This window comes from Colias croceus, chromosome 28 (genome assembly GCF_905220415.1).
Source record: "Colias croceus chromosome 28, ilColCroc2.1".
NCBI lineage: Eukaryota > Metazoa > Arthropoda > Insecta > Lepidoptera > Pieridae > Colias > Colias croceus.
This window is the reverse complement of record NC_059564.1, coordinates 1,111,271-1,130,445: the sequence shown is the minus strand read 5'-3', so window position 1 is coordinate 1,130,445 and position 19,175 is coordinate 1,111,271. Positions and strand designations below refer to the sequence as shown.

Genomic DNA, 19,175 nt, shown 5'->3' with positions numbered 1-19,175 from the left:
ATAATTATTATTATGTGACTGAAACAGTTAACAGGCACGCGAGTATTATTTATTGTCAGAAAGAAATAGCGATATATTCAAGGCACTCATTTTGCATTCCGTCACCGTGACATAGATAACTTATATTGCAAACTGGATGCGTTACATTATTTGCGATTTTTTTGCGACCTTATTCTTGGAAAATGTGCATTGGTGATAGCTATAAGAAAATTAACAGTTGTCACTATATATAAGTTTAGTATATTAGGTACATATAGGTACATGTTATTGGTATATCACTCACTCAGCCTCCAAACTGAGAACAGACAGAACAGAAACTCAGAGTGAACAAAAATTAGACCACAAAATACCTAACTCCAACATCGCAAACGTAAGAGAAAGGAAAACGAACACACATTGGACTACATATTGAATGTCAGTAAGGATAAAAGTTTAAGTTTGTTTGTATCGTCTATGCCTGGATTTATCCAAGACAAAAAATAGCCAATAAACCTCACTCGATTTTTTGAGTATATTCTTCTAATATATAAAAATCAATGCCACTTTTCGTTGTAATTCCATAACTCGAGAACGGCTGAACCGATTTCGATAATTCTTTTTTTATTATATTCCTTGAAGTACGAGGATGGTTCTTATGTAGAGAAAACGTTAATATGTACCACGGGCGAAGCCGGGGCGGACCGCTAGTATAATATAAAAATGAATCGCAAAATGTGTTGGTAAGCGCATAACTCGAGAACAACTGAACCGATTTCGTTAATTCTTTTTTTATTACATTTCTTGAAGTACGAGGATGGTTCTTATGGAGAGAAAACGTAAAAATGTACCACGGGCGAAGCCGGGGCGGACCGCTAGTTAGTTATAAAATCTTTCCTCTTTATGATATTACTGATACTGATTAGAACCAACGCCTGTCATATCTATAATAACTAAGTCTATGTAAAGTAAAACTGATTTCATTTTCCTCACTCCTCAGTATTTGTTTGGAGCTCGTCTGTATGACATGTTATTGATTTTAAAGTAAAAAAAATCGTGTGTAAAAATGTTCAAAAATCCAAAATACATTTACGGAGCGAGCAACCGTAGTCTCTTTAGTACATTACATTTTGGAGAATTCGTCCTGAAGAAATTAGTTGAATTTGAAAATGAAATCGCTTTGGTAACTATGTTTGTGTTTTATTTAAGTTTTTAATAAGATCAAAGTGCATGTTTTTGTAGTGATTGTGAGTTGAATATTTATTTGTTGGTAATGATTTTGTGATGCTGTTTTGTATCATATTAATCCTTAGTATAATATTTTATTGTTTCTTTAATACTATGTATCGTGTTATGCAGATAAAGGTAACTTAATAACGTGAAAGTGAGTGAGGATGGAGTATGGACGGAAGGAAGCATGTTTGTTATTATTTTATACGCGGAACAATAGTTGATCTTATCTAGACCGTACCTATAATTATTGTAATCAAATTGAATAAAAATGCGAAATTTTTTTGTTTACCTATCTGATGTGAAAATTTTGAAATTTGAAGCCTACTTACTTCTTTTGGCGCGATGGAGAACAATTATTTACTTGCTCTGTGACCGACACCTAAATTTAACAGCATGAAGTTAGTTCTCGGTGATAGGAAAATTTACTGTTCAAGTTACAACTTGAACATACCTAGTTATAAAGATTTTTATTCTAGTATTTTTTTTCCATACGCCATAGAAGTAGGTATAACTTTTAACGCGTGTACATACCTACCTAAGTACACACACTCTTTTTTTTAAGAACGGCTAAATAAATTAAAATCAAGAAAGGCATAGAGCCCCTGAATTGTTCAAAACCACGCAGGTAGGTTTTAAATGGGTAATTAATTATTTGTTGTCACTTTTTACTATCAACAAAGTTAAAATTATAAAATACATTTCCTGCAAAGTATAGGTAGGTAACTAGGTAGGAAGCTGACGATATCGATGTCAAAAAAAAATCGATCATTTGAAAAACTGTTACCTTATACCGCAGCCACACTATGCTCCTTGTCCTGCTCCTCGTCCTGCTCATCGCGCTGCCGTTATTCGCCGCGACACTGAAATCCACGGCTTTGTGCATTGAGTTAATATTATGTAGTACATGGTAACTCAATGGCTTTGTGTGGTAAAAAGTAGCCTAAGGACTACCTACCTACCTACTAAACTTTAATTTATCCGTGTACTAGCTTACCGCCCGCGGCTTCGCCCACTTTGACTTAAACCTAATAAATTATATACTAAAACTTTCCTCTTGAATCACGCTATCTATTAAAAAAACCGCATCAAAATCCGTTGCGTAGTTTTAAAGATTTAAGCATACAAAGGGACAAGGGACAGAGAAAGCGACTTTATTTTATAATATGTTGTGATGATGATTGATGATGATGATGCGTACCGCAGATAATATTATAATACTATACCAAATTTCCTAGATTCGAATTCCTATTTTGCGCGAAAGAGTAACACCCATACATCGTACTTCTATTATATTTATAAGAATGTTTCACGTTAATAATATTAGTAGGTTAATTCTCAGAAAACATAACCCTCCTTAGTACAGTCGGGTAAGACGATTAAATTGTTATTACATACAATAGGTACTTGAAATGTTCAACAATAAATTGTACATGGATTATCTTTTGCACTTGTCTTTGCGTGACTCTGATAAAAGTGCTCATGTTTATCAAAATGCAATAGATCTATGAAATGTTATTGCACGCCTCATAAGCGAAGCGTTGAGGTGGGTACTACTGTCACTTCGCGCAAAACATCTGATTTTTCAAACTTAAAATGTCTTTATGTATCATACATTGCACTTGTAAGATAATACATACACACACATATTAAGAAAAAACACTATTTTTAACATTCATGATATTTTTGATGTCATTTTTGTTATTTAAACTAGTTAAAAAACAGTTTAAAAAAGTTCTGTCTTGGACGTCCGTGTGTCTGTATGTGCGGAGGATTTTCTTGTTAACACGATAGCGACCGAAATACTTTACTAATCGAGTCTTTTTTTTCTCTTACGCTTGAGTATGCTCAGGAATAGAACCCTTTCATTTTTCAGGGTCTGATTCGATGTGGTTTAATTGTTATTAAATAAACAAAAAAAAATATCGATTGTTCTCCATAATTTTAGTTTATCTATACATATTCTTTATTTTTTATTTTTTTTATATTTATAGTGTACTCAAAATTCACCATTATAAACTCGATTCTTTATACTATAAGCCAAGGTTTAAAAAAATAAGTTGGTAGTCAGTCCCTTAAACCTGCGCAGTTTCACATCTAGGTGGGGCCACAAGAAAAATAGCTCAATTATTACGGTACCGCTTTCTTTACTTTTCCAACTGTTTTATTTTATTTCTTTTTTATATTTATAGTGTATAAATAATCAATTTTATTGTAAAGGATGAGATTATGAGGCGTGCACTTTTGGATTTTCCAAACTATTTTTATAATTTGTATTTAATGCCTCGTAAATAAAAATTGTAAACTATATTTTGGTTGTAACTTGGAGCAATTAATATTTTGTACTTACTCTTTCTTTGATACCACGAAATAGTTTGCTAATAAGGTATCTAACGGTTCATTTACATTAAACGAGCGAATACTCATTCTAATCCTATGTTAAATTCTATTATTGCACAGGCGTGGGCGTAGAGCATTCTTTCGTTGGTCTGACTGAACAACACTGAATATGACTTTTCGTTTACACTAAAAGATCACGAAATATACACTTGCTCTAGCTCTATGTTCGATTGATGTAAATGCACCGTAAGAAAAACAGAACTAAAACTAAGTAGGTAATAAGGTCGAGAAAATATTTTAAAGAAGTGCACTAAATATGCTGATGATGATAAATAATTACGAATGACGATGATGACGAATGTTGATGATGAACATAAGGATAATTTTGTTGATGATAATCCTGTTGTTGATAATATTTGTGTTGTTTATCATTATACTGTTGTTGATGATATTGTTTTGTAGAAATTAAGAAATTTAAGACTAAAGGAATTTTAAAAGCGATCAATAAAACTCAAGAAAATACGATATTGACGTTGCTAATGTTGATGATAATACTGTTGTTGATGACAACGTTACTGTTATTGCTTATGAAACTGTCGTTGATATATTATTATCTGTGATTATTATATATTCTTCTTGAAAATACTGTTGTTGATGGAAATGACGATAGCATTGTCGATGATAATAATAATGATATTCAGGAACTGCTGTTCATGGAAATGCTGTTTTCGATTATAATTCTAGTTGCTGTTTGGTATCATAAAAATGTTGTTGATGATAATACTGTTGTTGATAACAATGTAGCTGTTTTTGATTATAAAACTGTTGTTGATATATTATATATTTTTCTTGAAAATGCTATTGCTTATGTAAATGGCGATGATGTTGTCGATGATAATAATGATATTCAGGAAACTGCTGTTATTGATTATAAAATAAAATAAAAAATTTTATTCATCCATACTTAAATTACACTGTGTATGCCACTCAATTTATATTAACACTAGATTTCCGCCCGCGGCTTCGCCCGCGTTTGCAAAGGAAAACCCGCATAGTTCCCGTTCCTGTGGGATTTCCGGGATAAAAACTATCCTATGTGTTAATCCAAGTTACCCTCTATATGTGTGCTAAATTTCATTGTAATCGGTTCAGTAGTTTTTACGTGAAAGAGTAACAAACATCCATACAAACAGTATTATATATTAGTAGGACAATACTTAAAACTATGGACATTATCGTCTAAACTAGGCCGAGCCTGTATCTTGGACGATAATATCTTCCCACTTCATGGAAATGCTACTTTGGGTTGTAATTTTGTTTGGTATCATAATACTGTTGATGATGATAATACTATCGATGATAATACTGTTGATGATAATAATGCTGTTGGTGATGAATAATAATTAATAAATTCAAATTTTTATTTCCAGATCAACGGTATATCCAATGAACAGGTGCGCTATGGTGAAATAGCGCAAGAGGCCATGAATATAGCCATCTCTCTCACCCACCTAGGTGTTAGAAAGGGAGACGTGATCGCTGTCAGTTCGGAAAATCGTAGAGAGTTTTGGAGCACTGTGATTGGAATATTGTGCGCAGGCGCAATAGCTACTACGATCAATTTGAGCTATAGTAAAGGTATGTATTACTAGTATTTTTTGGAAATACCTATTTCATTTATTATTGAACTAGCAGTCCGCCCCGGCTTCGCCCGTGGTACATATTTCGCAATAAAAGGTAGCCTATGTTCTTTAAAAAAAACGCATCAAAATCCGTTGCGTAGTTTACTAGTTTTAAAAATTTAAGCATACAAAGGGACATAGGGACAGAGAAAGCGACTTTGTTTTATACTATGTAGTGAAGACACAGATAATAAAATACAATAGTTTAAAGTATTCATAATTATTTCTCCTTCTGTCTTTTATCTCTAAATGTACCGAGTGCATAATAAATTATTTAATTATTTTAATCAACAAATAATCATTGTTTACATACAGCGATAACATCAACACTTAGATAATAACAGACATAACTGTATAGGGTTGACAATAATTTAATATATTTCTGAAAACATTTTAACATTTACTATAAGTAGGTACTTACTTAGATTTAAGTTATATGAAAATTGTCAACCTGCCATAAACATCATAGACAGATATAAAATAAATTATTATAAATCCTGTGTTATACAGCGCCCATGCACATATGACAGTACACAATAATTAATCTACACTGCACTGTACAAATCGCCGAAGGAATTCCTTCCCAGCAACCTTACTCACTACTAACATACTTATTAATAGTTATGATAATATGAGACATATTATACGGTTGGCAGCCCTATGGGCTATGACTGATTAGCAACTGGAGTTCGCAGTCAACAATGACAGCAATGACAATAGAGCATTGACCTAAATTATAAAAAAAGAGTGTGTGTACTTATGTACACGCGTTAGAAGTTATACTTCTTTGGCCTATGTAAAAAAATACTAGAATATATACAACTTGAACATAGTTATCAATTTTCATACCACCTAGAACTAACTTCATGCTGTGTCGGTGTGCGCGCGCATCGTAAAAATTCACTCTCATCATTTTCTCTATCGCGCCAAAAGAAGTATAACTTCAAAAAGTAAAACCAAAAAATTAAGCCTTACATTGTCATTAGTGGCAACACTGTAGGTTTGAAAAATAAACAAAAACATAAAATTCGGCGCCAATTTTTTGAAATTAGAACTAGAAATACCTATTATGTTTCTTTTTGCATCATCAGCCTGTATTATTATTTTGTATGTAATGTAATAATGCTAATCTTTAAGATATTGAATTATCAATAAGATATCTATAAAAATAATAAACAATATATTATTGCTCGGCTTATAAACAAAAACGTGAGTCTAATTTTTTCCTTTTACGTTGTGAAAAAGCAAACATTGTTGAATACACTTTTCACTCTAAAGAACAATTAATTATAGATTCAAATTTTAACTCAATCATAAAACAATTAGAAAAGAATCTATTAGAAATAAGAAATTATCTTTTAGAAGTGCTTTTGTTATTTTAGACATTGTTTTCCAAACCGTTAAATTATTAAGGAAAAATTGTAAAATTTGTACTGACTTGCATAATTCATCATGCTGTTATGTCTTACTTCGATGCAAATAGCAAAAATTAAAAAACAACTGTTTGTAACCAGCAATATAATTATCTGCATTAGGAGGTTTAATTTTTTTGTATAAATAATAATTGATTTCACACAATATTGAGTTGCGTTTTTGATCTCACCGAAGGTGGACGTGTTTTAGTTCTCGCAAAAATCAGTGACTTACCCATCCAACTCTAACCGCAACATCACAACTACCTGGCAAGTCGTCACTATTACTTATCTTTTAATCTTATTCACGACGCATACTGTCATTTAACATGAATAACAACTGTGCCGCTTGTAACAAGTCACTAAAAACAACTTTTATTAAATGCTGCAAATGCGAACTTTCATACCATCCCATATGTGTTAATGTATCGAAAATATCTGAAGAAATTAAACAGCATTGGGCATGTCCTTCGTGCTTATGCAAGGAACCGAAGCGAGACAATACAAACACGCCGGTGCGCAATAATAATTTAAGTGTCGAGCGCGACAACGTGACCATCCGTCCCAGCGGCCGACGCCCGATTGCTTCGTCGCAGAGCCCGTCGAATGAATCATCTGTTTTGTTATCGCTCGCAAACGATATTAAACTCCTTCGCTCGGACATGAGTGAATTAAAAGAACATATGAAAGCCGTTACTGATCATCTCTCCAATTGTAGCACTCGCCTCGACGACTACGAGACTCGAATTAAAATTCTAGAATGCCAAAGCAATGAAATAATTAATTTAAATAAAACTATATCGAGTCTCCGTGAACAACTGGAGTCACAAAACCAAACATCGTTAAGAAACGAAATCGAGATCTCCGGCGTCAATGAATTCCCCAACGAAAGCCCACTTCACATAGTTAAATTATTTGCCCGCAAAATAGGAGTGTCTTTGGAGGACAACGACATCGATTACACTACAAGGGTGGGGCCCCGGCGGCGCTCGCCTAAGGATACCAGTGATACACCGCCCAGACATCTCGTCGTCCGATTTCTACGCCGGCTGAAACGCGACGAATTCCTTAAAGCAGCAAAAAGTAGACATGCACTATCGTCATCCGATATAGAAGTCCCTGGTGCGCCAAAGACATTGTACGTTAATGAACGGCTTACTAGTTCAAATCGCCAGTTATTTCGTATCGCAAAGCTTCGCTCAAAAGAACGTGGGTTTAAATACTGTTGGACAAAGAACGGCTCCATACTTCTGCGAAAACAAGAAGGAAATCCATCAATCCTCATTCGGACCACGCAAGACCTGGAATCGGCGCTCGGCTCCCCGACCTCCGAAAACCAATAACTGTAACCATGGAGCGTTCCAAGGCAACACCGTAAAATTCCTCAAAATTCTCAATTATAATTATATAAGAACAGCTAGCACTCCTAATCAGTATAAAACTTATGTTTTAATTAATTATCGCATGAATATTCATGTATTTTTGTTATATACCTCTAAAAGCACGCAGACACGCATCATATATCATACACAACACACTAACCAACACTTACTTTACACAAACACCCAACTCACAAACACTCTTTATCAATATTGTTACCTAAGTAATACCTTCAAACTCACGCAGACACACATTCTATATTACACACTATACACACACTACAACTATTTATTCTACACATTTTACACTCAACTCACAAACACTCTTAATCAATACATAATATGCACTACCTTTAAGATCACGCAGACACACATCCTATTTTACATACTACACACAAAACAAAACAAATTATTTTATACCAGTACTGAATTCACAAAAAATCTCAATCAACATCGTTACAAAGAAATCCCAAAAACTACCTTTTCGTGTGCAAGAATTATTCATATACTTTTCTGCATTCCATCTCTTTTCGCACGTTGGCGTTCTGCAGCACTTCACATCGTTATACTTTCATTCGTTTTAATTCACATCTATGGCTGTAGTTAATATTATTGATGATTTAGATAAATACTTACAGGTGGAATGCTTCACTTTTGAAAACACAGAAGATTGCAGAAAAAAGCTTTCCAATACACGATTTAACTTCAAATTACTAACGCTTAATGTAAGAAGTTACCAACGCAACTTTGATGACTTTGCAGTTACTTTAACAAACCTCAACCTTAATTTTGACATTATCGTTTTAACCGAATGTTGGCTTTCTGATGGCACAATACTAGATGTTTTACCTGGATATTCTGTAGCAAGGACAAATACACAGAACAACAAAAACGGCGGCATAATAATCTATCTGCGAGACATCTACTCCAAGACCATTTTACAATCGAACATAACTGACTCAGATAGTCTCCTCATTCAAATTGACACAAATACCGTTCTCCTAGGGCTATATCGTTCTCCTGCTTACTCAAACATAGATAGGTTCTTATTCTCTCTAGACGAAAACTTGAGTACATTAAGCAGATACCAAACAGTAATTGTTGCAGGGGATATTAATATCGACATATGTAATCCGGCTCATAACAAACGAAACGACTACCTGAATGTCATAGCATCGCATGGGCTTGTTCCAGTCATAAACGCTCCCACTAGAGAGAATGCATGCTTGGATCACATATTTATTAAATCACCCTTTGGACAAACTGGTGCTGTATTTAAAAGCTCTATAACAGACCACGACATCGCTATTGCTGCAACTACAATCAATCATAAAGAGAGCTCCTCTCCTCGTATCCGATGGAAATTTTTTATCGACGAGACTGCGGTTACTAATGACATCAGTAATTTAACGTGGTCAAACGTACTTTCATGCAGCTATCTTAATACAGCAGTCACTATATTCACAACTTTAATATTAAACATCATTGATAAACACTCAAAAAAAGTACACATAAGTCGTAAAAAGCTTAACATAAAACCCTGGATAACTCCGAATCTTGTCAAATGTATAAAACGTAGAGATAAACTGCACAGTCTCACCAAAAAACATCCCTACGATGAAAATAGGCGTCTCACTTACAAGAAATACAGAAATGTTTGCAACAAGCTTCTATTCACACTAAAAACCGAGTACTATAGCAAGCAAATAGAGGACACCAAGCATAATCCAAAAAAACTCTGGAATACACTTAAATCTATCATGCATCCTTCCGCACACAAAAATGACCCGATAAAACTAGCTAATGACACACAGAACAACACACTAAATTCACTCAACCACTATTTCACGACAGTTGGCAAAAATCTCTCTAATACAATCTTAAACAGGCTCTCTGCAACAGAACAAACACTCACAAACAATCACTCACTGGCCACACCGTCGATAAACTCTTTTTTCTTCCTCCCTACTGATGAATCCGAAGTCGACAAATATCTCTCACAGATTAAAACTGATAGCTCGCCTGGACCTGACGGCATTACGGCACGCTTATTGAAAAAAATAAGGCCTTTTATCGCTAAACCTCTTTCCTACATATTTAACCTGAGTTTAAGTACAGGCTCATTCCCTGATTGCTGGAAAATTGCAGCCGTAACCCCCATCCATAAAGGTGGGCCAGTCGACATCCCTGAAAACTTCAGACCTATCGCGCTACTCAATATCTTATCGAAACTTCTTGAGAAGATAGTTAACAGAAGACTACTTAACTACCTAGACAAACAAAATCTTATTAGTGACAGGCAATTCGGATTCAGAAAGGGTAAATCGACGGAAGACGCTGCCATACTGCTAACTAACTCAGTGGCCTCGCATATACAAAATGGCGAACAAGCTTTGGCGGTATTCATCGACCTAGCCAAAGCGTTCGATACCATCTCGCCGAGTCTGCTCATAAAAAAGTTAGAATCAGTCGGAATAAGGGGCCTTGCGCTTGACTGGTTCTCCAGCTACTTGACTGACCGCAAACAATACGTAAAAATAGACGGGATAGCGAGTGAGGTCTTACCAATTAAATTTGGCGTACCGCAGGGCAGCATACTCGGTCCCACCTTATTTACCCTGTACATAAACGAAATAGTAAACTTACCCCTAAATAGTGCTCAAATAATATCCTATGCAGACGACACAGCCATTATATTCCATTCTACCGGATGGGATGAGGTGTACAAACTCGCAGAATCTGGACTCCAAACTTTAGCTAAAGCTCTTGATAGAAATCTCTTAACTTTAAATATAAAAAAAAACTAAATTAATTGCTTTCTCCAAAACACAGGCATCGAAACCTAATCAAAATCTCCAAGTTAAATTTCATACGTGCAATAATCCTGAATTAACCAATTGCGACCAAAACTGTACTACAGTGGAACGTGTAAAAACAATAAGATATCTCGGAATCACACTGGACGAAAACTTATCTTTCAAATCCCACATAGAAACATTGTCTTCGCGAACAAGAAAACTCATTTATGTAATGAAAAAACTGCGAGATTGTACTCCTCTTCCAATTCTCACCTCCGTATTTCACGCGCTCTGTCAATCTATTCTACAATATGGCATATCTGTTTGGGGGGGCGCCGGAATAACTAACTTCATCACTGTGGAGAGAGCGCAAAGAGCCGTCATAAAGGTGATGCTGAGAAAACCCTTCCGCTTCCCAACAGCTGACCTGTATAGCGAGTTCGCAGTCCTAAGGGTCAGGCAGCTCTTCGTTCTCAAGGCTGTGTTAACTACTCACAGAACCTTAAAAATAAGAAAGGACTTTAAAAAACTTACCTCAAGGCGCACATTCTCACTGCCATGTCCTCGTGCATCCTCCCTTTTAGCTAAACGATGTCCAAAATTTTTATTTCCTCGGATATACAATAGTGTCAACAAACATTGTAACATAACACTACTATCGAACTACACATGCAAGAAAGTCATAAAGAAATGGTTACAAACGCTATCTTTTGAAGAAACCGAACAATTACTTAAAGGACCACTGAGCTAACACACATGCCTTCACTCACAAACAATGACACATACTCACACACACACACTCTCACACACACACGCAAACACACACACACACACACACACACACATTATCACGAACACGCGTGCTGCAAACCGCAAAATAATGTACTTTGTGTTTTTCTTTTATTTTTTTTTATTAATTGTATTAACTTCCATTACATTAGATTATTTACCTACTTGTTAAATCTCTACTGTCCATAACATATGTATATAACCAAGAAGCGCAACTCAGGGTCCCAAGACACAAGTATTTCACTTAGTTTGGGATCCACTGTCGTACTCTAATAATTGTAAAACATAAAATGGACAAATAAATTTATTTCATTTCATTTCATTTCATTTCATTTTCATTTCATTTCATTTCATTTCAATATAAGCGTCTGTGAAACGTCAAAATAAAAAATTAAATAAACGTTCGATCTTACAACATTACATTTCCTAAATATATAATGAAAATAATAACAACAATTTTTTTTTATTTCAGATGAACTCCACCACGTAATGAACATAGCGAAACCGAAAATCATATTCGCTTCCCCATTTTCATACAAACAGCACTCGAAAACCTATAAATCGCTTAAATTCCTTGATAAAATCATTCTCTATGGCGACGAACTGCAACCGAATACCTTATCATATAACGGTATGGCAAAACCGGTATCGAAACATACCGGTACCGGTATTGGGAACGTGAATTATGACGATTTTCGGTGTGTAGATGTCAAAGGGCAGATAGACACGGCATTTATTTTATATTCATCTGGCACGACGGGTCTACCGAAGGGTGTTATGATCACACATCAAAATGTACTTGCGGCTTGTACGTAAGTATTTTTTTATTTTAATCATGATTTTATAGAATACAAATACAAATTTATGTAAATATTGGAACAGTCTATTTAAAACAACTGAGTAAACCTGTGTCCAGATAAATAATTCCGTTTTTGAGATAAGCGCATACAGACAAAAATCCGTATTATCATTAATTTGAATTTTATTGCTATTATTATTCAACAAAGACCCTCAAATCATGTTAATCATAATATCTTACTTGTAAAAACAACATCAGTTATACACTTACTAGTGTTATAAAGAGGAGCAATTTTTTTTCGTTTGTTTGTTCAAAATGAGCCTAAAAAATAACATGTTGCTGCAATTATAAAAGAATTAAAAGAATTTTGAAACCGTTTAAGCAGTTTCACAATTAACAAGAAACTCTTTTCTCCATATAACATTAGATATTTTTTTCAGGCCACCAATAGAAATGCCTCCTCAAAAGAGTCTATCAATAACCCCCTGGTTCCACAGTATGGGCTTAATCGGTATGCTAGCAGGATTCCTTAGAGGAAAACTAACAGTTTACCTACCGAAGTTTGACGTCGATATTTATTTTAAAACTATTGAAAAATATCAGGTAAATTAATTGCAGTTAAATTTTAACTAATATACATGCTGTTATTAGCTATATCTGTATGTTTGTATGTAACTCTTTGACTCGATTTTAACCCACTTTTACCTGACAAATTTATTTCAAACTTTGTACACTTATCAAGGATCAGTTACGTTATATCAGTTACAATATAATAATTTCGTAAGTTTAAGCGTGTTTTTGAAGTGAAACTTCTTTAGGCGCCCTGAGAGTGAAATTTAAAGGTAGCGTCATGGCAATACCGTCACGTCATGGAGTAAGGCGACGATTTTGGTATCTTTGAATCTTGACAAAGAAGTTTCACTTCTGACACGTGTGCTCGTCATGCACGCTCTTTTTTTACTATATTAATTTTTATATGTTTGTATGTTTGTTTCAGATAACCCACCTAACTGTAGTACCCGCTATGTTAACAGCATTATCCAAAGCTGAAGGGAAATATGACACAAGTTCTGTCACAGAAGTATATTCTGGAGCCGCCCCGTTGTATGAAGAAACCGCTATTGCGTTTAAGAAAATGTGAGTTTAATGTATTTTAGTTTTATACTATTCAAATCCTACTTTTTCATTAATTTATATTCATCCTATCCTATCCTACTTCCTATCCTACTTTTGCATATTATGATATACATACATACTAGATTTCCGCCCGCGGCTACGCCCGCGTTTGCAAAGGAAAAACCCGCATAGTTCCCGTTCCCGTGCGATTTCCGGGATAAAAACTATCCTATATGTGTGCTAAATTTCATTGTAATCGGTTCAGTAGTTTTTACGTGAAAGAGTAACAAACATCCATACATCCATACATCCATACATCCATACTTACAAACTTTCGCCTTTATAATATATATATTAGAATATTAGATTTTAGATATTAGATTATGTAGAGATGATATATTATGCAATGAACGAGGCACTTTATTTCTGAAAAAACTCTACCGAATAGTAAACTTTGATTACTGATTGTATGTGTATTACTTAAAGTTTAACAGCTGAGTTTGTAAAATAATAATACTAAAATAAATGGTTTTCTTGTTTTTTTTATTTGGCATTTCTGCTAACTTTTATGCATAATTCACTATTTATTTTTCTACCAAGCCATCGATATCGGTATCGGTATCGCCGATATTTTACTACAAATATCGGTATCGGTATCGTATCGGCAAAATCACGTATCGTTACATCACTAATTACAACCATTCAAAATCAAAAGAAAGAATATTAAATATTTATTAATAGTTTTTCTTTCTATGCATTACGACCATTCAATAGCGGGAAGAATAACTAATTTTTTTTATTGTTTTTTTTTTTTATATTACAGGTTTCCAAACGTAGCAGTTATTCGACAAGGCTATGGTCTGACTGAATCGACTCTTGCTTTAACATTTAATATAAATTTTGATAAAATGGGCAGCGTTGGTTGTGTAGTGGACGATGTTGTATTAAAAGTAAGTTGTTTTTTGACAAAATAAAACTAGTTTTCTGTGTAAAGTTGTGATGAATGAAATTAAATTTTCGCATATGAAAATTTTAAATTCTATATGATTTTTGACGTGACAACGTCTTATAAATTGGTTTGCCGGGTGACACTTCAAGAAACTGCGTAACGCTCCGCTCACGTTATGCGCTCACAATGAGAGCGAGTGAGAGGCACGCGTCCCTTCCACTCGGGTATGGTTAGCCCGCCTAAGAGCGAGAGAGACAGACATAAAAAGTCGTTGTCACGTAAAACTTTCGCCCGTATACCGACTTTGCAGGCAACCAATTTTTTTTTATAAATACCTGCATAAAAATTTCAATTGAAATCAAATTTAAAGACTGGTGAATCATAGGCTACATTATAATTTACATTAGGAAAAAAAAGGCTACATTTTTAATTTACATCAGGGAAAAAAGTCTACATTTTTAAGTTACATCAGGGAAAAAAGGCTACATTTTTAAGTTACACCAGGGAAAAAAATGGCTACATTTTTAATTTACATCAGGGAAAAAAATATTTTTCACATTGTTTTGTCCACGGCTGCTTTGCTATTTTAAGAGAGTATAAATGAAAATAACAGGAAAACATTTAGAATAAATTCTTCCGTATTTTAGAATAAAATCATTTTAAAAAGCAAAAAATAACCGTTATTCTAGCTTTATCTAGTTTTGATTGAAAGTAGCTACTAATTCTCAATTTTATCAATTGTTTATATACACCTTATTACACACAGTTAAGTGTAGTGTGTAGTAACACACAGCAAACAAAATGTTATTTTTTATATAGGCCGTAATTTTGATCTGATGTTGATTAAAAAAAGTAGCTAAAAATTTTGAAATTTTGTCAAAATATATTATTTTACAGTCAAAACCCTGAACCAGTCAATAACCTTATTGACCGGTAAAATTAGTTATAATAACTAATAAGGTTATTGACTAAGGGCGTCGGTCAATATATTGACTGATTTTACCGGTCAATAAGGTTAGTGACTGGTTCAGGGTATTGACTGTAACATTTACACAGTTCAAACTTTATTATCTAGGTAGTGAATCCCGAAACGAAAGAGGTGCTAGGTCCAAACCAAGAGGGCGAAATCTGCGCCAAGGGTCTAGTGGTGATGAAGGGTTATGTGAACAAAGATAGAAGTGATGACTTTGATGATGAAGGGTTCTTCAGGACTGGTGATCTGGGGTATTATGATGATGAGGGGTATTTCTATATAGTGGACAGGCTGAAGGAACTAATCAAGTATAAGGGGTATCAGGTTAGTTAATTGACTAACAATTTTTCGATAAATAATAACTTAAATACTATCGGTCTTCTGTATGTATAACCGCTAAAATTAATTATCTGTTAAATAGTCAATAATGTATTCTTTAACCTTACAATAAGACTTATGATTTAAAGGGAGAAGCCACCGACAACCGAAACACAGTTTTTAACCGACTTCAAAAAAAAGGAGCAGGTTATCAATTCGGCCGGTATATTTTTTTTTTTATGTATGTACACCGATTACTCCGAGGTTTCTGAAGTTCTGAACCGATTTACGTGATTCTTTTTTTGTTCGATGCGGGATGGTGTCGAATTGGTCCCATAAAAATTTTATTCGGATAGGCCCAGTAGTTTTTATTTTATGAGCATTTTTGTCTGTAGGTATTTGTAAATTTTGCAAGTGCAAGTTTGAAGTCGGTTGTTTTTAACGCAGTTATCACTTGTTACAGATAGTAATTTATATATGCTCTAAGTACATAATATATTGAACTGTATGATTTTATGTCGATAAATATATTTTTATTTAATTATTTTGACACTTATTGGTAGGTATATGTATAGGTATATCCCGCCTCGTTGATCGAATTTTTTCTATTCTTTATAAATTTATAGGTACGTATCAAAAACAATTTTTTGGTGAACAGAAATTTTAACATCAGTATTTTTTTTTATTAATTGGTTCAATTACAATCAATTAATATGTTTCAAGCATTCAAGCTATTGAATAGCTTCTATCGCGGTCCTTGAGCGCGGGGACCGAATCGAGAAATTCCGTAACGAAAAACCTCACGCTCCCCACTCCGACGGAGGTGTGGCTTGAAGGCATAGCATGCAATAGCGCAACCGCCCCAGTCCCCGAGTGCAACACGTCCTTTTTTTTTACAGGTACCACCAGCAGAAATAGAAGCTGTTCTGCTCAAACACAGCAGTATAAGAGAAGCAGCAGTGGTGGGTCTCCCAGAGCGGGCTGCTGGGGAACTGCCTCTCGCGTTCGTGGTGTTACAGCCTGGGGCTGAGCTTAGTGAGAAGGAAATACAGGACTATGTGGCGCAAAGGGTGAGTTTGGGAGAAAATAATATAATATAGTTGGGGTGGACATTTTGGCACTTATTATAGGCGAAAAAAACTAGGTGAAATTCCCCTAGTTTTCTTTATTTAGCTAGATGCAAATACAGGATTATTTGGCTGAAAGGGTAAGTTAGGGTAGGAATTTGGCCTTTTATAGGGTTGAAACTGGTGAACTTCCTCCAATTTTCTTATCTGGGATGAAAATACAGGATTATTTTGGTGAGTTAAGGTGGTATTAGCAGAAAAAGAAGCTGTTTCTATAACACAGAGGTATCAGAGAAGCAGTAATGGTGGGTCTCCCAGAGCGGGCTGCTGGGGAACTGCCTCTCGCATTCGTAGTTTTACCTCTCTGCCTGTAGGAGAAATTTCCCGTCTTAAATGTATACGTGCACGGTGCATCTAATGAACTTTATCGATACCATAGAAATTAGAATCATCACTACATAGTATAAAACAAAGTCGCTTTCTCTGTCCCTATGTCCCTTTGTATGCTTAAATCTTTACTACACAACGGATTTTGATGCGGTTTTTTAATAGATAGAGTGATTCAAGAGGAAGGTTTTAGTATATAATTTATTAGGTTTTAAACAAAGCGGGCGAAGCCGCGGGCGGAAAGCTAGTAGTTAGTACTCATGTAATAGTAATTTATCCTACTAATATTATAAATGCGAAAGTTTCTATGGATGTATGGATGTTTGTTACTCTTTCACGTAAAAACTACTGAACCGATTACAATGAAACTTAGCACACATATAGAGGGTAACTTGGATTAACACATAGGATAGTTTTTATCCCGGAAATCCCACGGGAACGGGAACTATGCGGGTTTTCCTTTGCAAACGCGGGCGAAGCCGCGGGCGGAAATCTAGTTATTCTAATAATTTTTAATCTATTTTGTTTCAGTTATCAAACCCAAAACATCTTCGGGGCGGTGTGAGGTTCATAAATGAAATACCAAAGAATCCAACAGGCAAGATACTGAGGAAGGAATTACGCAAAATGATCGGCGCCGGGAAGAGCAAGCTTTAAAAAGAGTGAACCGAGCACACGTGTCAGAAGTGAAACTTCTTTACTTTTTATGTTGTGAGAGCAAGATAAAGACGATTTTATTATTATTATTCTTTGGCAAGATTAAATACCATAATCGTCATCTTACTTCATGACGTGACGGTATTGTCATGACACGACCTTGAAATTTTACTTTCAAAGAAGTTTCACTTCAATAGTTTATTTATATGTATTATGTACCTAATAAATAAATATTATTACTGTTATATTAGTTTTAAGCTATGGAACGGTTCGGTGATATCCTACTGGGTTGGAAAATGTAGGTATTTGTTATACAATATTTTGTTGAAATAAAATGATTTTTATTATTTTGTATTTTTACTTCTCCGCAAGTAGCATATTATATTTACAGTATATATTATAAAGCTGAAGAGTTTGTTTGTTAGAACGCGCTTATCTCAGGAACTACTGGTCCGATTTGATAAATTCTTTCTGTGTTTCTTTGTGTGTGTGTGTTTCTTTGTGTGTGTGTGTTTGTTTGTTACTTAGCCCATTTATCGAGGAAGGCTATATATTCTCATCTCGCTAAGACCAACAGGAGCGGAGTATTGCGAATAAAACCGCGGAGCACAACTAGTAGTCATGAAAACAAAATTAAAAGGCACTGAAATATATGTGGCAAATTATATGGAATTGATTGAATTCATTCATTTATTGGGTGAACATGTTACATCTAATGTTTGGAAGGTTACAAGTTACAATTTTTATGGTGATACCACAAAACACAGTCTAATTTTAAACCAGGGATCTGTCACTTTAAATAGTTGTCTATGTGAAATACGACAAAACCAGATTAAAGAGAACCCGCGCTTAAAGTTAAACCCTGTCTAAAGATTTTTGACCGTTAAAAATGTACCTACACACATCATCAAAATATAGAGAATTTTGTGATATAATTGTAATGCAAGATAATAATTAATGAGAATCATGATCATCTAAGTTTTTATACTTTGGTGATGAAAGTTACCATTTTTAATTAAAATAAAAATAATCGTGAAATGTTTTTTTTTAATAAGCTATAATTCTTCCAATAGCAATATCACAAAATTCTTAACATATTTTTAGTTAAATTGCTATGATGCAAGATCTCGATTTTATTGATGTGTTTCAGTAGTTTTTGCATTGAATAGTAACAGATTACGCAGATTACGGACATAATCTTTACTAATATTATAAAGCTGAAGAGTTTGTTAATTTGTTTGATTGTTTGTTTGTTTGAACGCGCTAATCTCGGGAACTACTGGTCCGATTTGAAAAATTCTTT

At 34.5% G+C, this 19,175-nt stretch overlaps 1 protein-coding gene across 2 annotated transcripts; it reads left to right on the top strand.

Moving 5' to 3' along the window:
- Positions 1-958: 958 nt before the first annotated feature.
- On the top strand, positions 959-18,044 carry LOC123704026 (4-coumarate--CoA ligase 1-like). Of its 2 annotated transcripts, none has more exons than XM_045652272.1 (9): positions 959-1,159; positions 4,977-5,184; positions 12,079-12,418; positions 12,846-13,008; positions 13,403-13,542; positions 14,345-14,471; positions 15,546-15,767; positions 16,661-16,831; positions 17,747-18,044. In XM_045652272.1, exons 1-9 carry the CDS (start codon positions 1,043-1,045, stop codon positions 17,870-17,872), a joined length of 1,614 nt encoding a protein of 537 aa, XP_045508228.1. In that variant the 5' UTR covers positions 959-1,042; the 3' UTR covers positions 17,873-18,044. The 2 variants fall into 2 exon arrangements, with proteins under 2 accessions (XP_045508228.1, XP_045508229.1); XM_045652273.1 differs by lacking the exon at positions 959-1,159 and adding an exon at positions 3,885-4,282 and having other exon boundaries at positions 4,975-5,184.
- The last annotated feature ends 1,131 nt before the right edge of the window (positions 18,045-19,175 follow it).